Genomic DNA, 24,682 nt, shown 5'->3' with positions numbered 1-24,682 from the left:
TTTGCAGGGTAAAAACACATCTTATCTCAAACAAAGCATTAACTACCAAGAAAAAACATCCTTAACATGAATGCCAGAGATCCACTGAACAGTTTGATGCCCAATATGAATTTGTTTACCAAACTATATGTTGTGTACAGAGGCACCCAAATAGAAATAATGCATATGAATTTTCACTGCTGACGCTCTGACTGCTGCAATATAAGAACCAGGTGTGTGTATTATGTGCCATAAGACCCCCCAACAGTACAGAGACTGTAAAAAAACATATATTTTTGGAAAAAACACATCCTGACGAATCCTAAATCCTAAATGGATAAATATATCTTTCTACTGTAAACTACCAAACTGCAAAGCCATGCTAAACGTAGCATTTTTTATGAAATTTATGAAAATTACTACAAAGCTTGCATTTTATTCCATTGTATGCCCCACAATTCATAACATAGCAAAAAAAATCCTAAATATGAACACCTGGGGTGTACTGAACACTTTGATTCCCAATATGCATATATTTACCAAACTATGTGGCACACAGAAACCCCCAAATGAAAATAGCGCATATACATTTTCACATCTGACACTGTGGCTGCTGCAATATAAGCACCCGGTATGTGTATTATGTGCCATAAGACCCCCTAACAATATGGAGACCCTAGAAAACCTGTATATTTTTGGAAAGTATACATTCTGACAAATCCAAAATGGGTATATACCTTTTTCTACTGCAAACTACCAAACTGCAAAGCTATGCTGAACATATGAAATTTATGTAAATTGCCACAAAGCTTGCATTTTACCCCATTACATGCCCCACATTTTGTAATATACCAACAAAAAACATCCTAAATATAAACACCAATGGTCTACTGAACAGTTCAATGGCCAATATGCATAGATTTACTAAACTATGTGGTGTACAGAGGCACCTGAAATAACATACAAGAGTTATTGCGCAATGCGATTAGCAAATACGATATTTGAAATGGTAATAAAAAAAATTTCATGAAAAAAAACAGACGATGTGTGCATATGTGTGTCTACATGGCAAATTATGTGTTATGTGCACGTGTGCAAGATTGGTGTGAATGTGTGTGACCACCCTGTATGTGTGTGTGTAAGTGTAAATTTAAGGGGCAGATTTATCAAAGGTCGAATTTCGAAGTGAAATATACTTCGAAATTCGACCATCGAATGGCTATACTTCGACTTCGAATATCGAAGTCGAAGTTTTTTTTACCAAATTTGACCGTTTTGCGGTCGAAGTAAAATCATTCGATCGAACGATGAAATCCATAGGCTAACATAGCACTTCGGCAGGTTTAATTTGGCGACTATTAAAGTTGCCGTTTTTTTAAAGAGACAGTACTTTGATTATCGAATGGTCGAATATTCGAACGATTTTACTTTGAGTCGAAGTCATAGTATGCTATTCGATGGTCGAAGTATCCAAAAAATTACTTTGAATTTCGAATTTTTGTACTTTGAAAATTCCCACTTCGACCCTTGATAAATCTGCCCTCTAGTGTGTATCAGTGTAAAAAGTGTTTGTTTGTGTGTTAGTGTATGTGACTGTAACACTAACCTGGGGCAGAGGTTGCAGATCTGTCTGGAAGGGCTGAAGGGGTCCTACATCCGTTTCCTGCTTGATCCAGTGGGGGGGGGGTCGGCACTGGGGGGTCCAGAAATACTTGCAGCAGCATTACATGTAAATTTCACATGCCTGCTGCTGCCTTGGGGCCCCTGGGCGATCGAACCCCAGGGGCCACTCTTCATTCTTTAAAGGAGAAGGAAAGCTACCAAAGCAGTTTATTGGCAATAGATTAGCCGCAATAGTGCAAGCTATAACACTATATTTATTCTTTACCATACCTGAGTAAACAGCTCTAGAAGCTCTCTCTGTGTGTTTAGCATAGCGGTTGCCAAATTAGCTTGGGGTGACATCACTTCCATCACTTCATAGCTCTGGTCTCAGATTACAACAGGGAGGGAGGAGGGAGGGGGATAAAGGAGGGGGAGGGAAAGAGGAGCAAACTGAGCATGCTCAAGCCCTAGTCCTGGAGGTTTGTGCTGAAAACAGGAAGTCTGATACAGAAGCCCATGTGTACACAATAGAAGGAAAGAAATGTGGTGTTTTCTTTTGACAGAGGACTCAGAGCAGCACTACGTTGAGGGTATACCAGTTTATTTATATAGACGTTTCTGATAAAGCTTACTTAGTTTAGCCTTTTCCTCCTTTAAAAGTAATTGCAGTAACTGCAGTAATTGCAGACAAACACACTCCTTGCAATGTGGCCTAGTTATGGCTGAGCAGCACTACGTCCCTTCTGGCTCGTCTGATGAATTGTGTGCAAGTAAGCCTGTTGATGGTGGGGAACCCTGGATCTACTGCCATCCTGGACATGGAAGTAACTACTGGGTTTCCTTATCAGGTTGCATCAATAGGAGGAGCAGACTTGGGCCCTGCAAACTGGATGTATTCAAGAATAGCTACAATAGGTGCACAGGTTTGCGTTTAATTTCATGTTAAATAAGGATTAAATTGTTCTACATGAATTGTTCAATTGTTCAAATGAGATGGCAAGAAGCCATTAACGTTAAGACGACAGAGGTAGATTTAGGATCTGAATGTTTGTTCTATTTTAATCAGATTGATTAAAAACAAAGTGAATGTAATACGCTCTAGGAAATTTAAGTCTCTTTTCAGTAATGGATGAAAATCTTATTTCATGAATATCTGACAAATGCTTTGGAAGATTTGTGTTCAGGTGATCTTTATTATCCACTGAGCAAATGATTACTTTCTTACTGTGATGTACATGGCACAGTCTATCACATACAGTAGAACCCCCATTTTAACATACCCAGATTATATATTTTCCCAGAATTAATGCGTTTTTTTATTTAGAAGTCCCACGCAGTCTTTTTTTTCTGTTTTGATACTGTCCCCTGGGAAATATAAAATCAGGGTTTTATTGCATATCAGCTTATGTGATATAAGCGATGGCAGCTTATGAATAAAATGATTTCATTGCTTTGTATTGTGGTTTAATTAGAACATACTGAAACAGTCTGCACGCAATACATGGGGCCCCTGTTGGATTTGGGTAGAGAGGCCACACCCCAGCAATAGGAGTGAGAAGAGCTGGTTAATAGTGAGACCAGCAAAGGATGTGACTAATGGAAGGGACAGTGATTTCAGAGAGGGTGGTGTCCTCTCTTATGAATTTCTATTTGTACAGGCAATAACATAGCTCCAGTGAGAGGAAGGGGGGTCTGGCAGCTTCCAGACAGATATTTCTGTCTCCTCTCAGTACACAGGCACTACTAGGGGTGTGTGGTTTCATTCACCTTTAAATACATTGTAGGGGCTACAGGGTTTTAAACCATACAATAATGAGTCATATATGAGGAAGAAAAGCCAACATGGCAAAATAATTTGATATTAAACAGTTCTAAAAAACGGGAGATTTCCATAGTAACCCACCAGTGGCCCTTTGTAGTTCCTTACTCCTCTGATGTGTGTACAGGTTACCAGTCTTCCTGCCTCTTGTCTTTTACTTCTGAAATGTAAAGACATACAGGGTTCTCTTTTTGAGAAGGGACATGGAACAGCCCAATCAACATCTGGAACATCTTACCAATTTTGCAATGGGTCAGTAACACGATAACATGGTGGATTCCTGAGAGGTGGAGTCTCTCAGAATTAAAGATGGGGAGCGGCACCCCACAATTTTGTACTGAAAATCACTGCATGGGATCAGGAAAACCATTGTCTGTGAACACAGTTGCTGACATGACATGATGTGGTATAGATTGCAACTTTACAATAACTTGATCTAAGCATTATTTTGGATAGTGTGGTTCTACCTATCTACAGAACAGTAAAGATGAATGGATTTAGCCAGTTCAGTCACGATGCTTATGTCCAAAAAAGCAGATAATACAAAAAACGAGAGGTGTGATGAACTTCAATCCAACGCAGTAAATTGCTGCAAAATTTGTGTTTTATTTAACACGAGATGTTTCGAGACTAGCTCTTTATCAAGTGTGAACTTCCACTTTTCACACTTGATAAAGAGCTAGTCTTGAAACATGTAGTGTCTACATGTATCTACAGAACAATTGGTAGCAAACCAGATAGCAGCTACTCGACACCAGTAGCTTACCAGTAGGTTGGTCTAGGGAGCATTGTTGTGGTAAAATACAATGGGAAGGGGAGAACCAATAGCTGTCTCAAAGCAGTTCCATCCTGCGCTGGCTCCTTCTCAAACCTCAGAATCAGGCACAATGTACTGAGATGGCTGCCTCCACACAAAGAATGCAGCTTAAAAAAATACATTTGTTGGTTCAAGAATAACATTTTAAATGGGAGAGTGAATTATTTGCAATGTCAACAGTGTAATTTAGAAATAAAAACTAAACCATAAAAATCAATGACAGAATCCCTTTAAATATATTTTATATGGGAGGGCATTTTCTAGAAGCCTTAAGCACAAAATGTCTCAATGTCCTAAATATACAGATAATGGGTTGAGTTAAGAGGACATCTTGTATTTGTCTGTATGACTGTTGTGGTCACAGCCTCATTCCTTCCCCCCACTTAATGGCTTACAGCCGGGCCGCGGCCCAGAACTGATCTGCGGACAGTCATGAACTGGGCACCCGAGCATAGCAACCAGTTAACGTGGTGCGCCAGAATTGGACGCTGACCCCTCCCGACCCACTCTCGATTTCACAGACGCCCAATCCCCCCCTCGACCCACCCCCGGTCCTTGTAAAAAAATTATGCTCCCCGGGGCCAAAAGAGTATGGGAACCGCTGGTGAGCATAACTTTCCCTTTTTTGCTATCGTATATATAGACCAGAAGTGGTGCCAACTGAGGGAGGTAGAAGAGGCTTATATTTCAGACCTACACCTTCAGGCCCGGACTAGAAATCTGTCGGTTCTGGCAAATGCCAGAGGGGCTGCTGTAAATGGCCATAGACAGTCTTTATTTATTGGGCTGGTGGACCTTTATTTGGGCTGTTTGGGCCACCGTATACCTAATTTCATTCTCAGTCCAGACCTGTACACCTTTACATGTATCCTTTAATCTTACCTGCAACCCACAAACTACTCATTTTTGTTGGTACATTGTTGCTCTTTTTTTTTATCCTTTAAGGGCAATGTCCAACGGGGAGATTTTACAGCGATTAATTGAACATCAATCTAACTAAAAATGCTTCTGCATGGGCAATAATTGAAATCAACGGCGGTAAAACCGCTTTGTTTTGTTTTTCGGAAGTCTTCCGATGTGATCTCAAAACGCATAGGTTTTACCACCGCTGATTTAAATTTTAGAAAAATGGAAGTGCAATGTTAGTTTTGTGTATGCTTGCTATTTTATTTCTTCAGTTCACAGAAAGATGTAGTAGTGACAGATTGTGGATGTTAGTCACTGTGTGGCACTTTCATCCATCCTGATGGTTCTGTGCTGACTCAAGTTTGTAAGGGTGCGTGCGAATTAGTCAGTGTACTGAGCTCATAATCATAAGCATATGTGCTTTCTTGTAGAAATACTAGGATCTGTTTATACACTGTATTTACCCTGATCATTTGTTAAAATACTTGCATCACCTGCTTATGAACTATCATTGCATAACATTTTCTTTAGATTCAGCTCAAATGAATATTTTTTCACCTGTCTGTGCATTTTTTTCATAATAAAGATTCAAAGGTAAAATAAAAAGTGGCCCATCAAAGTTTACGCGATGTTATGGATACCATCTGCAGTAGACAAGATCTTTGGGATGAATTAAAAAGGAATGCCTTCAATTACCTGAAAACATAGCATTTTTTGAGCAGATTAAGTGGTTGAGGCACCAAGTGTTTGTTCCTCTATGGCTATACCTTTACAGTTCTAATATTTATACAATATAAAATTGTGATCCTAAGATCTATTTTTTTAGCAGCCCTTACTCTAGGCCAGTGGTTCTAAACCTCTGGACTGGTCTGGAGCAGGGCATGGGGTCTTGCCCAGAGGTCAGTAAAAAAAGCTAGAATCCAGAGGTGAATGTTTGTTGAATTAGATTTTGATGGAGCTACCAGGAACATTATAATATTTTTATATACATTGCCTGTATCCTGACAAAAGATCGAACAGCACTGGTAAAAAATAAGGGTTAAAACCAAAGGTCTGAAATCCTCCATCTTAGGTCATTCCCAGTATTTTTTTATGTTCTGGGAACATTACGTCTGTTGACAAGGCAGGTACCCACAGCAAAATAATGTATCTCAGCCCACTATATTGTGGATAAGATTAGAGGGTTTGTTTACTATGAACAGGGGCACATATGTTGGAAAGGGTTTTAGAGTCCATACAAGGGAAAATCCTTTAGACTTTTGCCTGCCCCTACACCTTCTTCCATAGCACCCAAAACTATGTGACTAACATTGGTCCTGAACAGGCATTTAGACAAAATCTCCTGTGCATTTTATACTCATTTTATACCTTTTTCCTCTATAGTTATTTCCTGTTTCTTCAAACTTCCGAGAGCCAATATCAACAGTATTTTTCAAATTCTCGTTCACTCTTTAAAGACCTACCAGTCTTTATTGCCAGACTGTGACGACTTCCACAGCAGTATCTTCTACTCTTGCCTCTTCCATCCCTCCTTTAGTTTTCATGTTCTCCCTCTTCTTCCTCTTTTGGTTGCATTTTGTGTCCCACCACATCTTTCAGCAGTGTCTTCTTCAGTGACCTTTCATTCCTTCTTGTTTTGCAATTACCTGTCTTTTTTTTATGTCCTCCTTCTCTCCTGCTTGTCTTCTTTCTTCTACCACATTTTTTAAAATTTTCTCTTTGTTATTTTGGGGTCTGTATTGCATCCATGTCCCTTTGAGAAGGAATATTTTGGGGTCTGGATTGTGTTTGTGTCCAGGGGAGTAACTACAGAGGAAGCAGACCCTGCGGCCGCTGGGGGGCCCAGGAGATATAGGGACCTCATGAGGTCCTAAATAATGACCAATTTCCACATATATATATAAATAAAAAGGACAACCTCTGGATCTAAAATGTATTTGCTTTGGGGCCCAGTCACATCTAGTTATGCCACTGTCTGTGTCCCTGATAGAAGGAATATTTTAGGACTTTGATTGTGCCTATACCCCTTTAGCAAGGTGGATCTTGTCAATGTCCCTGTGACAAGGAGTATTTTGGAGTCTGGATTGTGTCTGTGCCCCTGTGAGAAGGAATGTATATATTTTCCATGTTTGGAATTGCTCAGATCTATTATAGCAGTCAGTAGAGGAACAGATTCTATGTTCTCCTGTTACTGCCAGATGATTTTTAATGATGTGAACCAGTCTAATGAGCAAGGAATTTGCTACCCAGAGACCTGTGCCATGCCTTAGCTCACAACTGTTTGAAGTGGGAACAATGGTTAGCTTTTTTTGTGAGCTGCATTACATATTTCCTTTACAAAAACAGCCTGAAATTCCTGCTTGCAGAGATTTAACTGGGTTTGGGTGCTGCAGCTGCTGTGACATTTTACCAGGCATTTTTTACAGGCTTATAATTCATGATTCATTCTGTATATATATATATATATATATATATATATATATATATATATATATAAATGTGTGTGTGTGTAATAGGAACAACCATTGCTCTGAAGAAAACAATTAATCCAAAATGCTCTTATCAAACTATCATGAAAAGTAGTTTACTGTTAAAAAAAAGCTCTACTTTATGACTGCTGGATATGGAAACCCTGTTCTACATTAAGCATCACTGTGCTGCAGTATCAGGGATAACTGCCTATTAATTTCAGTGTAGGAATGTGTTGGTGTAATGCCTTTTTTTTATTTATAGGCACTTACTTGTAATCATTTAAGTATGTGGCCATGTATATTCTGCCTACAGCAAAATACTTAGTGAATACATAAAGTTATTATAATGTGCAAATGTGTGTTCTATGTGTACATTTGCTTTGTAAATTAACATAGCATGAAAAAGCAAGTAGGGCAAGAAGAGCGTTGGACTGGAGGCCCATCCGGGGTTCCACTACACAGGGTCCCCTTATCTCTGTCTCCACCCCCCTAGAAGAGACCCCCAGCCACAACCCCCCTCCAGACCCCTGCTAGTATTTTTTACGTTTACTCAAGGAGTGCTTATGTTACCTCTTGTTTTTCTGCAATAGAGGTTCCCCTAACTGAAGCTTGGCCATATACTGTATCAATTAGTTAGATGGAAAATCCTATTGGAGAGGACTGTATAATACTTCCATGTCTTCCCTCCATTGACAAGCCACTAGCAAAGAGCGCAACCTGCCTGAAGCAAGTGCTGTCATGAACTAACGCAAAACTGACCATACAATTGGTCACCCAGGTGTTAGGACAAATATGGCTGAATGGCCTTGTGAAAATGATTGGATCATATGGTATTATAAAGGTCTCCCCAATAGGATTTTCCATCTAATTAATTGATACATATATGGCCAAGCTTCATTCAGATATCTCAACTTTCCCTCTATCTCATCATACTCACTACATTCCCTGGGATGTAGACAGGCCTGGATTTCCCTCTTTGGTCCCCCTAGGCTGCATGGTCCTAGCGCCCACCAGCCTTCGCACACGCATGCACGGGAATGCTGGGGAGCTGCAGGTCCCCACTGTTTCTTAGAATGCAGCTGGGTGGTATGCTGCCCCTGAAATTTTGCCACCCTAGGCCTGGGCCTTTGTGGCCTCACCACAAATCTGGGCCTGGATTTGGGCCCATGATGTCACAACCTGGCCCCTGATGTCATGGACTGCATATCTTGTCGGCACTATATAAATAAATGATGATGATGGACTCATCACCTCACAGACATGCCCCCACCCTGACCAGTAGAAAAGGAACCAAAAGTTGGCAACCATAGTCAGTAGGCAAAATGATTTACCTATCCAGGATCATAAGAAGTTGCCACAGGTATTTGAGCCAGTGCCTCTAGCTTGAGATCCAGTATCAGAGGCATATCACAGAAACTTACAGGCAACTTCTCCTTAAATCTAAAACATTTTACATATACACAGGTATAAGTAATGCAGCACTTAAAGGGCACCTATCAGTGGAAAATTGTTTCTCCTGCTGGAATTGTGGGCTAACAGAGCTCTCACTATTTTTTTAAGAATCCCCAAGTGAGCCCCATGCTGCCTAAACCAGAAATTAGCTCCAGGTGAGGATGGCCACCTTTTATCACAAACATGTGCTTAATGAACATGTGCTTAACATGTGCTTAATGAACATGTGCTTAACATGTGCTTAATGAAAGAGTCGTTCGGCTCACTCATTTTGTACTTGTGTGAAATCATACAAAATACTATAATATTAGCCTATTAGTTCGACAAGCCTGCACTTCCAGTGGGGGATATGATTTTCCATCAATAGGTGCCCTTTTAGCAAGCACATTTTCTGGCCAAGGGGTTTCAACAAGTCAGAAGTAGTCAGCACAAAGATACATCTACTTTTAGGGTGCATGCCCAACAGTAGCCACTCTCCATTGGATCACCCACAGCTACAGGTGAAATTCTTAGAAATAAGAAATGCTTAGTACAAGCTCTTTAGGGGCCTGAAATGTTGCTGTGTCATATTGTGTCTTTTAAATATGAATAAAGATGGGTTTCAATTAATTAAAAACAGTGGAGTGCTATCCTAGGACCAGGGGTTATCTCCATGTCCTAAGATTGCCCTGGTAAATTGTTGACTTTGCTTTATATCTTTGTTATGAGGATGACCTGGGGGCTGGGGCTACTTGATGTTTACTTTATGCTTTCCATTGTTTGAGGTATAACCTTTATTTGCGCCGGTCCTATGGAATCTTTCTCATATTGATCAACCATGCGTTCTGGAGTGTGGTCTTTTTGGAGAAGATCATTGTTCACCATGGCAGTTTGGATCATGTCTAGTCAGGCCTGGCCAGCCGGTCACCCCAAGTCTATGTCCTCCTTCGTCAGTCCCTCCGCCCCCACATTCCCGCAAGGCTTGCTCACTTCTGCTCCACACACATCCCACTCATTTGTGCATGCATACTCTTTAGGTTTCAGGATAGCAAGCATGACATTGAATTTCCTGTGCACCCATTTCTTCAATATTGGTGTAAAATTTAGAAGCAGGCGGTGGCATGCTGCCCCACGATTGGTGCTGCCCTAGGCCTGGAACTTTTTTGGCCTTTCCACAAATCCGGACCTGTGTCTAGATATGGATTTAGTATGTATATTTATTAGCTTATTGGTTGTCCAGAGTCATATTTTTATGTGGGCATTACCACCAAAGAGTCTTGGGTGTTTCCCTGATAGAGAACCAAGTTAGGTCTCTGTCTTGCGAGCGACTAATCTCCCCGAAATGCCTTCCTGCTGGCAAGAATGGATGGGGATGGCATACGTATCGCTTCGGTTTTCTGAAGTGGCCCAAAGTTTCCTCGTGAGGCAACCTTGGAAAACAAAGCGATACGTTTGCCATCCTGCCGGCGATTCACATTCTTGTCCGTGGGAAGGCTTTTGGGGAGATTAGAGTAGAAAAAATTTGTCGCTTGGCGACTAATATCCACGTGTGCCACCACCCTTAGACATGACAGTAAACAAATTATTTCAATGCTTGAGCTCTTTGAGCTCTGAGAGTTTTAACCCATCGTGCTTGCTTTAAAAACAGTTAACCATGTCTTTAGTTCTAGATGGTTATCTTAAATTAGAGTGATTTATAATTTAGTGATAGTGTTCTCGTTATGCAGATTACATAGACTTTTAAAGTACTGTACATTACATCCTTCTGCAGAGTCCAAAGGTCACATCCTTTCAGTAATGATTAATGGCTTCTGTAAATCAGACACTGTTCTCTATGCAAATAATCTACAAGGGCACATGCTTCAGGGACAAGGCTTATTTAGCTAAAAGCTGTTCCTGAAGATGTATGACCTTCAGATATTGGTTGGTGTAGCCCTACAAGAGCTGAATGGCAGCAAAGTTGGACTTGTCCTAGCTTTATTTCTTAAACTACACCAGGATAATGCAGCCATAATAACTGGTTTACATTCTGCAGACATATATGTCTAGATTACAATTTTCTTGTCAAATCAAGTGAACATGTCAAGTTAGAAGTAATAACCCTCATGATTTGCAGCAACACATTAAACCTAATTAACTTCAAAGAATGCATAATATTTAAATTGGCCAATTCATCACTATCCTTGTGCCCAAGTGATGTTGTGGCATACAGACAATCTCCTGCAAGCAATTTACAAATGCTCCCCCATGTACTGGCATGCCAGACAAGCTAGTATTTACCTGAAATGTTTCAAATCCTAAAATGCAGTGGGGCTGCTGTTCTATTTAGGATCCTGTCTCTTGCACTTGAGGATTGGCGTGTGTTTTATGTACTTTGTAAATGCATATAATCTGTTAGACAGGATAACTGATTTACTTTGGTTAATTTAATTTGATAATGTGTCAGGTGATACTGGTTGCTACTCATCAACACAATGAGTGATCACTGCACTTAGATACTTCAGCTGAACCCAAGAATTCCTGCAGTGTCAGGATTTTGATACTTCCCCATTCCAGCTACAATACATAAGGCCAGTTGTAGGTGCAGGGTTCCTAAACTCTGCTTGTGTGTGCAACTCAACTAATTAAGTATCACAATGAACATTTTCTGCCCCTACACATATCGGTGCACTTAGATTTTGAACAATTTTGAAACATTTGAAGAAAAAAAAATTTTTTACACCCAGGGGACTATTCATCAAAATCCAAATTTTTCAGATCTTTTAAATAAAAAATTCTGACCAAACTAGAATCCACGATTTGACCTTATTTATTATTTAAAAAGCACAATTTAATCGGTTTGGAGAAAAACCTGAAAAAAAATCATATGAAAAATCGTATAAAAATCATACTATTTTTTGCGGCTTTTTTCCCAAATTGTACGAAATTATTGGATTTTCGGGCTAAACCTAGCGCAGACCAGGATAATTCCAATTAGGATAGGGACCTCTCCGATTGACTTATATACAACCTCGGCAGGTCTGAGATGGCGGATTTTCAGATTCTGACTTTTTGCAGCCTTGGGGGATAATAAATCTCGAAAAAATTTGAGTTTTTTCCCCACTAAAACTTCAGATTTTATATTTAAAAAAATCAAATTTTTTGAGTTTTTAGCTTTCGGACTTTAATAAATAACCCCCCCAGTCTACACAAATAGGTGAAACTTGGTGGATGAAGGATTAAACCATGTGACCATATCTTAAAATAGCCTTTAAATTACTCTTATACAGAGTGGATTGTCTTTTTTTTTTATAGGAAACCTGCCAATTTAAGATATAATTCAAATTGTATCAATTGTGTTTGTCAAGCAAAATTAACTTCACTTACACTATGTAATTTAGTAATATCTTGTTTCCTTCAGTCTTGGAATTCACGATCACAGCAAGCAGGCAGGTGATATTTTGTGGACACTGTTATTAAGGCAAGCTTGGCATCATCCCAAAATCTTGTTTATGCCCTAGAATGATGGACCTGGTGCCCAGAAGAAGCCTAGAAGGGAGATAGGCAAAATATAATTGACAACTGAGATTTTTAAATACGTTGATAACAGGTATGGATGTTTTAATTAAAAAAGAATGGAGTTCACATTTAATTTAAAAAGGATTTTGTATTAAACACCTATCAGTGACAGGTCCCCTTTAACTACACTACAAACCTGACACTTGTCAGGTTGTCATTTGCATGTGTTTTGTTGTATCAGTCAAGAAGATGTTCTATTAGAACTGAATAACATCCCCATGCAGTAAGCAAGAGATCTTACCCTGACAGATGACATAGAGAAGACAAATGTAGGCATAGGGGTCCTAAAGTGAACCTAAAGGGATCCTGTCTTGATTTTTATGGTGTACTTTTTATTTCTAAATTACAAATAATTCATTCTACCATATAAAATGTTATTCTTGATCCAATAATGTGTTTTTGTAGTTGAGATGTGTAGGCAGCCATCTTAGGTCATTGTGCCTTATCTTGTGCTTTCAGAAAAAGCCAGCACTTCACAATGGAACTGCTTTCAGATAAGCTAGTTTTTCTCCTATTCAATGTAACTGGAGGAGTTGTGGTGGGACTTGGCTTTTTACTATTGGGTGCTATTCTCATATTTACCGCTAGGTGGTGCATGGGAGCATTTTTACCAATGCAGATGTCACGGAGCTATTAACTGGTTACCTTCCCATTTTTCTGTTGAAAGGCTGCTGGGGAAAAGGAGGGGAGGATATCACTCCAGCTTGCAGTGCAGCAGTAAAGACTGAGTTTATCAGAGCACAAGTCACATGACTGAGGGCATCTGGGAAACGAACATGTCTAGCCCCATGTTAGATTTCAAAATTCAATTTTAAAAAATATGTTTTTTGCTTTTAAAAACAGATTTCAGTGCAGGATTCTGCTGGGGCAGCGCTATTAACTGTTTTTTGAAAAAAAATTTTTTCCCATGAATCCCTTTAAAACAATACAAAAATACAGAAAACTAAGAGTGAAGCCAAAACGAATTTTATTTTTGGAATCCAGTTAGGGTGGCCACCTTATCTATAAGTATTTAGTAAAAGCGAGTGGTGGAGTATTTTGTAGAAGTGAGTGGTGGAGTATTTAGTAGAATTCAGTAGTGGAGTATTTAGTAAAATGAATGGTGGAGTATTTAGTAGAATTGAGTGACGGAGTATTAGTAGAAGCGAATGGTGGAGTATTTAGTAGAAGTGAGTGGTGGAGTATTTAGTAGCATTCAGTAGTGGAGTATTTAGTAAAATGAATGGTGGAGTATTTAGTAGAATTGAGTGATAGAGTGATAGAGTTTTAGTAGAAGCGTGTGGTGGTGTATTTAGTATTAGTGAGTGGTGGAGTATTTAGTAGAAGTGTGTGGCAGTGTATGGCAGAAAATATAAGACAATGCTATGCAGGGATTACAACAGATAGGAAACATATGAAGGAGAGACCAAATCAAATGAAAGGCATAAGGTGGAGAGTTGTGCAAAACTGGGGAAGGGATGAGGAAATGTAATAAAAAATAATTAAAAAAACAAAATTAAAACTATATAGCCACTGGGAAGCAAATTGCACATTTATAGAACATTCAATAGTCATTCCTGCTAAATGGATGCCTGCCTATTGCATTCATTTATTTATATAGCACTAAAAAACTGAACCGTTAGGGTTGTTAGGGTGATGGTTTTGGTTTTCAGATGAGCTGCCTGGGTCAAAACTGCCTGCCAGTTTTCCAACTAAGGACCCTGCCCTGTGATGGCACCCAGCCCTCCCCATGACATCCTCGGCAGCCCTGTGATATCATCGGTCCACCCCCTGCCCGGATCGTGCTGCAGGAAAAGGGGAAACGCTTTACGCAGTACTTTAGAAGGCATAAACACAATTACATATTAAATTGAGCATAAATAATTTCTAGGAGGAATGAGGTCCTTGCCTTGAAGAGCTCACAATCAGGCAGAGGAGACTGAGAGAAAGAAAATGGACCTGGGAACAAGTGCATAAGGACACTTGTTTATAAATTGCAAAATGGGTGGAGGATTTTTATGTCCATATTATCTTCCAACAGTCAGGTCCTAGTGGACCTCATCGGACCGTCCTACCCTAAACCTAAGTCACACCTATATCAATTCTTTTGTATGGACCTAGTATGATGCCAGGTCCCAAAGCAGTTGCTCCTTTTCTCATCTTAGTTGTGAGGCATGCACCCTACTTCCAACATAAAGCTGCAGTCTGTGCTCATGCTTATTTCAGCCCTGGGGAAAGCAGAAGGCTAAACTGTAGGACACGGGCAGTGTAAAGATTGCGTGATTACTCTGAAGTTCCCGTGATACTGATGGTCTTTGTCATAAATCATCATAAAAATAAATGGTCTATGCACTAACGCTGGTCACTCATGTAATACAGAAGGCGTTTGAAAGGATTTGTTCTGGTGTCAGGGTCTAGTGCACAGATCATCTCTCTTACATCAGCTGAAAATTATTTAATGATGCCTCCCCCCCTCTCATCTCAGCCTGCACTGCTGTCACAGGTTCAACCTTAAGCTCCTTTAGCAGAGTAAGAAAGAGATACAACTGTTAGGCAGACGAAGAGATATGTGGATTATAAACAGCTTATATTGTATATATGTATGACTGCTCAGGGCCCTGCTTGGTTGCTTAAAAATCTAAATATGGCTTCTCAGTGATTTTTGTTTAATGAATGTTCCCTACTTGTTTTACATATCCTCTGCACAAACAACATTTCTCATTTCAGCTGTCCACCCTTCTTTTTGGGGCCTTCTTTTTGTAGATATAAAAACAAAATATCCCATTCTATACTCAAACTTAGAATAATGGCAGTGCCATATATATATATATATATATATATATATATATATATATATATATATATAGCCATATACTCTGGAGAGAGAATTGTAGCTTTCAGCTGAGGAACTGCCCATATATTGGCCTAAAATGTACTAAGTTTTGCCTCCCCTTATTCTGTTTGCTGTACTAGTAGCAGGGCAGGGAAGACAGCTTTTTCTTCTGAACAAAAGTGTAATGTGGCACATTAAATCTTTCAATGGGTGTGATTCCTAATTCTGAGAGTTTTGTGAGGTTCTGTGCTGAATGTAGGATCCTGTCTGGATTTAAAATGGAGCATGGTATCGGCCAGGAGGGACAGGGCTGGAGAGCAGAAATAAGAAACTTCACTGAAAAGTGGGTGGTGTTTGGGTGAACTGGGAGTTGTCCTTTCATAACTGGGCATAGGGAGAAACAATAAGTAGAAAAATTCACTAGCACACATGGCAGATACCAGCAGGGTCAGGCCCTTGCAATTTATTAGTGATATTTTTTTCCACTAATAAATCGCAAGGGCCTGACCCTGCTTGTATCTGCCACGTGTGCCAGTGAATTTTTCTACCTATTGGATTGGGAGGGTGCCGATCCCTCCATCATTGAGCACCGGGTTTATAGTAATCTGAAGGCCAGGGTGTGCGGGTTTGGATACATTTTGTTGGACATAGGGAGAAACAAAGCATGGTCAGATTTGTGGTCATTTCATAATTCAAATTTTGGGAGGTATGGAATTCTACTAGGGGAAGCTTCTATAATAATTGCCCCACCTGAGCATATTAGAAATGATTCCTAAATAGATCAGGCCTGGAATGGATCTGTAAATGGCAAAGAGGCTGCTGTAAGATGTCATAGTCAGTTGCTATTTAGTGGGCTGGTGGGGGCTGTTTGGGCCTCTGTGTACTTGAAATGCCAGAGTCTATTTTAAATCCCAGTCTGGAAGGACCATTCGGGTGCTTATATAAATATGCAGCAGCCACTGCTAGAGACCTTACTATCTCAATCTGGAGGAGGAGCTGGGGGTGAGGGTTACCTTGGTCTTTTGGGGCACAGCATGGTGGAAATGGCATTGCAAGCACATGCAGAAGTGCCCAGTCTGCATGAGGAGTTTACTAGCTGGGGGGGTTTGTGCTCATAGGTCCAGTGCTTAGGGTGACACCAGATCTAAATGCAGCGCTGCAGTCCTGGCCTGAGATAGATAGTTGGATGGATAGATAAATAATCTTCAAGGAGGGCCCTTGTTATTCTCTAGGGACTGAGTGGGTATAACCATACATTTGCAGAGGGCTTATCAATACCAAAACGGCAGCTGTGGTACCAAGCCAATCTTTTCATCCCCAAATCATTGCAACTGTCGACATAGCACTTTTAGGTTATAACTGGAGTATTCCAGTTGTGTTTTTTAGGGTTTCCACCTGGCTTATACCTTATGTCAATAGGCACCCAATAGGCACATTACATACCTAAAAAGCCTTTAGCCTCTATTTTTGTGGCTAAAGCAGGAGTGCCCATTCTTTTCTAATGTGAGGTCTACTCTTAGTGATGTTGTCCCATCATGATCTACATCCATGAAAGCATTGTTAGAATTCTGTCCCATGGAAAATATTACTTAAAGGACAATTCAACCGTTTACCAAAAAAAAACCCTACCCCCCGGGGAAATGCCCCTAACTTTATACTTTCAGATTCAGGTATTGGAGTTCACCGGAGCCATCTTCCGGGTCTTCTTCTGGCGCTTCGGCAATTTCCGTCCATTACGGCTCATGTGCAGTTGTCGCTATTAGGTAAATTGCTGCAACTGCGCATGCGCTGCTTCGCCGGTCTCCCATTCAGCTTACCGAAGACCCGAAAGATGGCTGCTGTGAACTCCGATGCTTGAATCTGCACCAAGGGGTAAGTATAAAGTGAGGGGTATTTCCCCGGGGGGGCAGCTAGGCTGGGAGGGGGCAGAAGGAAGGGGGTCAACATGGGGTGGGGGTAGGGTTTTTTTGGTAAATGGTTGAATTCTCCTTTAAATACTGATTTATGAAAAAATGTAGGGATGCACCGAATCCACTGTTTTGGATTCAGCCGAACCCCCGAATCATTCACAAAAGATTCGGCCGAATACCGAACCAAATCCGAACCCTAATTTGCATATGCAAATTAGGGGTGGGAGGGGAAAGCATTTGTTACTTCCTTGTTTTCTGACAAAAAGTCACGCAATTTCCCTCCCCGCCCCTAATTTGCATATGCAAATTAGGATTCGGTTCGGCTGGGCAGAAGGATTCGGCCGAATCCGAATCCTGCTGAAAAAGGCCGAATCCCAAACCGAATCCTGGATTCGGTGCATCCCTAAAAAATGTATATTGTTATATTAAACAAACGGCTATTTCCTATGTAATAATACTATATTTACTTATAGCCTGAAAGCCATTGAAAGTTTGAATGAATATTGGAAAATTGCTTAAATTATTGTTTTCTTTTAGGGATTACATGTCATTTAAACTGTACTGGATTAAAACTTCAGCTCTTTCCACTAATACATTGTCCCTTCTTTTTATCTGTTTGCCCAGGCTCTGCCAGCCAACTGATCAATCAGTCACAGAAGGAGCGGGCGTCACCTCCGCGTGTGAATGACAGTTTTTCCAGCAGACGTTTAGCCGGATTCTGCAGCTAGAAGGCGGAGTTTTTGGTCACAGGCCGGACAGTGAGGGGCGGGGCTCCAAAGGCCGGCGCGTGACGTCACCACGCAGTGGAGGAGGACGCCCCGGAGCATGGGTCGGAAGCGGTGCGTGGGAGACTGTTCCAAGATGGCGGCGGGCTGCTGCGGGGTGAAGAAGCAGAAACTCTCCAGCTCTCCGCCTTCTGGATCGGGCGGCCCGCACTGTAGTGGGGAGAGCCAGTGCCGCGGGGCCGAGCTGGGGCTAGGAGGCTCAGGAAGCGGGCCTGTGGGAAGCAGCCGAGTGAACGGCCTGGGCTGTAATAACAGCCTTTCCCCGGGCTGCGGGACTCTCTCCCCGGGCTGTGGCTCCAGCCTCAGCCCAGGCTCTCGGAAGATGGTGGTGTGTGCCGAGATGTGCTGCTTCTGCTTCGACGTTTTGTATTGTCACCTGTATGGCTACCAACCGCCCCGCACACCTCGTTTCACCAATGATCCATAGTAAGTGCCGGCTGTGGGACCAGGGTGGGCAAGGCTCTGTTATTGGTTGGGGGAGGGGGTCAGGTGGGATGGAAGCCGATGGGGTCCAGTACTAAACATTCGATTTTATTAAAGGAGCAGAGGACCCCCTTGTCAGTATGTGTTCAACGAATTAGACTTGTGCTGAACATTCTTTTTGCCTATTGTTTCAGGCACAAAGATCTGTTATTTCAATAGAAGCTACGCCTTGTTTGTAACATTATAATTCTTATTGGGTAGATAATCAGATTACCACTGAGCAGATGAATATCCTTGCAAAACAGTCACAACAAAGGGGGTGAAAAGAGGGGTTTGTTTATGTCAATCTTATTATCTTCTGGTGAACTGAATCTGCTATATTACACACAAAGGAATATGGGGCAGTAAGCACAATAGGGCTCTGCTACTGCTTTATAATTAGAAAATGTTTCCTCCATTTAAAGCAAATTGCAGAATATATATTCTGTATAAATTCTGATTATTTTGTTTACTTTGAGAAAGAAAGTGGGCATATTCTGGTCATTCAACTGCGTTATTGTTTATAAATGAGCCACGGTGTCATATTTTGTCGTTTGAAGTGTGAAACAATAGGCCAATATGTAAACAGCAGCTAAGGCAAATGCAGCCTTGTAGAAGGGGTGGGGTAAGCCCCTCCTAGTTAGAGCTTCTAGTCTTCAACAAGAGGAACAAAAGGCATCTCGTATTGGTTAACTTGAGCAGTTACAGTATGCTGCATTTGTTAATGCTGAAATGCAAAATCTTGTATCAGGGCTGGATGTGGACTAAATGCTGACTAGAAAGAAAAGCCATGTCAGGATGGGGGGGGGGGGGTTAGGAATTTCAGTGTATGTCTACAAGTTAGTTCTGTCTTACTTAAAATGCTTTGATTTTATATATTGCACTTTTTACATAGTTTAGAAAAAAAACTGGTTTGTTTTTCTTTTCGTGTGTTTACCCAGAAACAATTCCCAAGATGACTTTAAAGCAATCAGAACACCATGGGCACATCCCATTAACATGCAATCAACACCTAAAATCAGTCATTTCCCATTACCAGTATATCTGCTGTTGGGTCAAAGAATAAAGAGCCACATCAATTCATTGGTTGGCGAAAGACACAACCCTATTACATTTAACATGAGCCAATAAAAGATGGTGACAATGTTAACAGTTTATGTGGCCCTGTAAAGGCACCTCCCTGACTGATGTCTGATTGTTTATCAGGCAGGATTAAAAATCCCATCTCAAGGTGGGCATATTTGTAAAAGATCCACTTGTTTGGTGGCTTCACCAAATGAGCGGAACTTTTGTCTGGTACTGGCATGGGCAGATTTGTTGCCTCTGTGCAATCTGCGCTACCATGGAAAGCATTTTGGGGAGATTTGCTGCCTGCACTAGTGCAGATTAAAGCACAAATTAGAAATCCCAGTCATAGATTAAGGCAGTGTTTGAATGCACCATGGTGCTTATGGGCTTTTCTCTGGCATAAAGGCTGGGTTGCTAATATTACATTGCATTTGCAGGGGAACGGGTTAATCTAGAATAAATAAATACTAGTAGAATTGTTGTAAATGAACACTCGGGAGAATAGTATTTCACAATTTGTCCTGTTAACAATGAATAACCTCTAAATATATCCTTATAATAGGTGTAATTCTAATTATACACTAAACCATGCATATAAGAAAAACATTCCTTCTATTAGAAATTACTTTGGAGTTTTGCTTTATAATGGCTGTGGTCCTGTGCCTTTATTTTGTCCAGGAATACCTTTGTGACTTTTTATGGATTTATACATTCAGGTTCGGGTGGGGAGACCCGTAGTCAGTATAACTGATATATGTGGTTCACTGCAGATTTAATGAGCCGGCAGCACCACTATAGGAAAGAACTTCAGAAATTGTAACTGCTTATCTGCATTGTACATATGGTGTGTTTGATTAGGAACGCAAAGTAATAAGCGTGTTTGTAGTTGTGGTGTTTGCCATATCTTGTCCCAAAAGCTTGCTTTGTATATCATGAAAAAACCCTGTTTAGAATAGTCCTTTGAGAGATCAAATGTCATTAATGGCTCTGACTGTAACTGTGCATGGCTTAAGGCCAGTCTTGCCAACTCCCAGTACATTTTCAGAATGTAAAATGAGGTCAGTTTTTAAAAATCAAGATCATGTGAAACATGACGTGTTGACACCTTTATATACACGTAAAGACTTAGCAGCAGTGCTTGTGGGACATGACAGGGCTGTTCAGCTATAGGCCTGTGAACTGATTGGGAATTTATATATATCATATTTCTAATTTAGTCTGTCTTGGAAATGTGTATCGAATATTTAGCCCAATACGTGAAAAATGGGGAGTAATGATCTGCCGGCTTCCTTTCTGGTCCCATTAAACAGCGTATAAAGTTGTCAGTGGGGAAAGAAGGCAGTCATTTTTATAAAGTTATTAAATCACACAGGGTTTGATAGACCATTTATATGTTTGCAGAAAGGAAACTGTTAAGTCCTTTCAGCTCTAATCACATAATCTGTAGGCAGCTGGACACATGGCAGACAGGTCTTTAAAGGATTACTGTCATGGGAAAAAATGTTTTTTTACTGAAATTCATTTCTCAAAAGAGCAAACAGATTTTTTTATATTTAATTTTGAAATCTGACATGGGGATAGACATATTGCCAGTTTCCCAGCTGCCCCGAGTCATGTGACTTGTGCTCTGATAAACTTCAGTCACTCTTTACTGCTGTACTGCAAGTTGGAGTGATATCACCCCTTCCTTTTCCCCCCAGCAGCCTAACAGAACATTGGGAAGGTAACCAGATAGCAGCTCCCTAACACAAGATAACTGCTCCCTGGTAGATCTAAGAACGGCACTCAATAGTAAAATCCCGGTCCCACTGTGATACATTCAGTTACATTGAGTAGGAGAAACAGCAAATTGTCAGAAAGCAGTTCCATCCTAAAGTGCTGGCTCTTTCTGAAAGCACATGACCAGGTAAAATGACCTGAAATGGCTGCCTACACACTAATATTACAACTTAAAAAAATACACTTGCTGGTTCAGGAATAACATTTTATATTGTAGAGTGAATTATTTGCAGTGTAAACCATTTAATTTAGAAATAAAAACGACATCATAAAAATCATGACAGAATCCCTTTAATGGCTCTCTGACTGTAGCTGTGCATGGCAAAAGGCCAGTCCTGCCAACTCTCAGTAAATTTTCAGATTGTAGAATGAGGTCAGATTTTCATGCGTCAGTAAGAAAAAAAGCAAGATCATGAGAAACATGACATTGTGTTGACACCTTTTATATACACGTAAAGACGTGCCAGCATTGCTTGTGGGGCTGTATCGGACAGGGCTGTTCAGCTATAGGCCTATGATCTGATTGTGGTCCTTAAGGAACCAAACCTACTCAAGGGATTCATAGACTTCCTCATATTATATCCTATTTCTAATAGAGTCTGTCTCGGAAATGTGTATTGAATATTTAGCCCAAAATGTGGAGTACTTCCTTTCTGGTCCCATTAAACAGTGTAATGTTGTCAGTGGGGAAACAAGGCAGTCATTTTTATAAAGTTGTTAAATTATACAGGGTTTGATAGATAGTTTATATGTTTGCAGAAAGGAAGCTGTTAAATCCTTTCAACGCTAATCCCATAATCTGTAGGGAACTGGATACATAGCAGACAGGTCTTCAAAGGTATTCTGTCATGATTTTTATGATTGTTTTTTTTTTAATTTAAATTACACTGTTTACACTGCATATAATTCACTCTACAATATAAAATTTCATTCCTGAACCAGCAAGTGTATTTGTATTATTGGTGCGTAGGCAGGCATCTCAGATCATTTTGCCTGGTCATGTGCTTTCAGAAAGAGCCAGCACTTTAGGATGGAACTGCTTTCTGGCTGGCTGTTGTTTCTCCTACTCAATGTAACTGAATGTATTGCAGTGGGACCTGGATTTTACTATTAAGTGCTGTTCTTAGATCTACCAGGGAGCTGTTATCTTGTGTTAGGGAGCAGTTGTCTGGTTACCTTCCTACTGTTATGTTGTGAGAGGGTGATATCACTCCAACTTGCAGTATAGCAGTAAAGCGTGACTGAAGTTTAGCAGAGCACAGGTCACATGACTGGGGGCAGCTGAGTAATTGAAAACAAAAAAATGAAACCAATTGCAAATTCGCTTCAGACTCTCTGCATCATACTAAAAGTCTACTAGAAAATCATTTAAATATTAAATAAACCCAATAGGCTGATTTTGCTTCCAATTAGAATCAACTATATCTTAGTTTGGATAAAGTACAAGGCACTGTTTTATTATTACAGAGAAAAAGGAAATAATTTTTTACTATTTGGATATAATGGAGTCTATGGGGGACTGCCTTTCCATAATTCGTAGCTTTCTGGATAACTACTTTCTGAATAATGGATCATAAAAATTGACATGATAGGTACCTTGCATTGTAGGCTGCTTTCTGTCAGGGACTGATAGGCATGCTCTCTATAAAGAGCTACAGAACTTGTTGCCCCTATTACAAATAGAGGTAATAATATGCCAGATAATAGTTATTCCTTTTCAGAACATGGCAGTCTGCATGTAATCCTAAAGCTGGCCATAGATCATACGAATCAAGGATTTGTACGATTTTCAGACCGGAGATTCCCGACATTTTTCGTCCGGCGGAGATCGGTCGTTTGGTCAATCGGACAGGTTACCCGCAGCAGGTCGGCTGCGGGTAATATCTCTGCATGTATTGAGGATTGTACGATTTTCCGAGGGAGACTGTCACTAACTTTGGTCAGACATAACTTTCGTACGATTGCTGTCAGGGGCAGAACATCGGCTGATCTGTTCTTTTCTACTTTATTTGATCGGAATAGTTAGTGGCAGGTCGGGAGATGGGGAAGTCCGATCGTACGTTGATTCGTACGATCGGATCTTTGCGTCTGTGGCCAGCTTTAGAGACAAAAAAGTAAAACCAGGTTACAGTTGCTTCTTCCATCTTTTTTTTGTGGGAAATGTGTGGTTCAAGGTATAACATCCCTATTTTTTAGGAAAAAAAATAATTCTGTGACTAGTATGAAATCATTAGGCTGCTGGCTACCAGTTTGCAAATAGGTAGAGGTATGGGATCCGTTATCTAGAAAGCTCTGAATCATGAAAAGGCGGTCTCCCAATTACTCCATTTTATCCAAATAATTCCAATTTTTTAAAATGATTTCCTTTTTCACTGTAATCATAAAACAGTACCTTGTACTTGATCCAAACTAAGATATAATTAATCCTTATTGGAGGCAAAACCAGTTTATTGGGTTTATTTAATATTTACATGATTTCTACTAGACTTACAATATGAAGATCCATTATCCGGAAACCCCATCATTCTGGATAACAGGACAGATTCCACACCTGTAATAGTAAGGAATGCATAGTCTCTCATAAAAAAAAAAAGGTTACTTCTCTAAAAGAATTGGATTAGTATAATTATTAGGGATGCACCGAATCCACTATTTGGGATTCGGCCGAATCCTTCGTGAAAGATTCGGCCACAGTGAAAGTTTTATGTACTTCTGATGGATAAAAATGAAAAGGAGTGTATGTATGTGATGACTTCTTGGTATTTCTGCTGATATAACCCTTACTTTGCTAGCTGATATTTGCACTTTACAAATGAATATTTTGTGCTCTTTCACTGGTAATTCCAGGGGGAATTCTTAATTACCAATTAAATTGTTTTGTTCAGAATATTCTGTGCTTTCTAAAGATTTCTACATTTTGCATTTGTGTGCAATGTTTTTTGTTATAAGAAATAATTTAAATACCTAAAAAAGGTATAAAAAATAAAGTTGAGAGCTATACATATTATGTGCTTAAAAATGCAACTGCTTTGCAAAACCCCATGTCTCCAGAGGAAGCTGATGCCATATATGTTTGGTTTTATGAGAATTCCTGACTTGTATAAATCAAAAACCCACAGCAATACAATATCACATTTTCAAAGCGCTGCTCCAGATTATCACATCTCCCACATGTCCCTAGGTAGTAGGATAAAACATAAATAATTCCATGTATCCTCTGGACAGTTTTATAGCCAATATGCATAGCCTTACATAGCCCTATGTGGCATATAGAGACTCC

The 24,682-nt window shown here is 40.2% G+C and overlaps 1 protein-coding gene across 3 annotated transcripts in view; it reads left to right on the top strand.

The window, feature by feature from the left end:
- ammecr1.L (Alport syndrome, mental retardation, midface hypoplasia and elliptocytosis chromosomal region gene 1 L homeolog) overlaps window positions 1-24,682 on the top strand; it is a 91,561-nt gene that overhangs the window by 35,701 nt on the left and 31,178 nt on the right. For 2 of the 3 annotated variants that reach the window (XM_018228936.2, NM_001092713.1), the window contains 1 exon segment: window positions 17,933-18,519. In XM_018228936.2, the coding sequence (XP_018084425.1) occupies window positions 18,134-18,519 (386 nt within the window). In that variant the 5' untranslated portion in view covers window positions 17,933-18,133. 3 annotated transcript variants of the gene reach the window in all.

Source organism: Xenopus laevis, chromosome 8L (assembly GCF_017654675.1).
Source record: "Xenopus laevis strain J_2021 chromosome 8L, Xenopus_laevis_v10.1, whole genome shotgun sequence".
Taxonomy (NCBI): domain Eukaryota; kingdom Metazoa; phylum Chordata; class Amphibia; order Anura; family Pipidae; genus Xenopus; species Xenopus laevis.
This window is presented reverse-complemented; position numbering and strand designations above follow the sequence as displayed.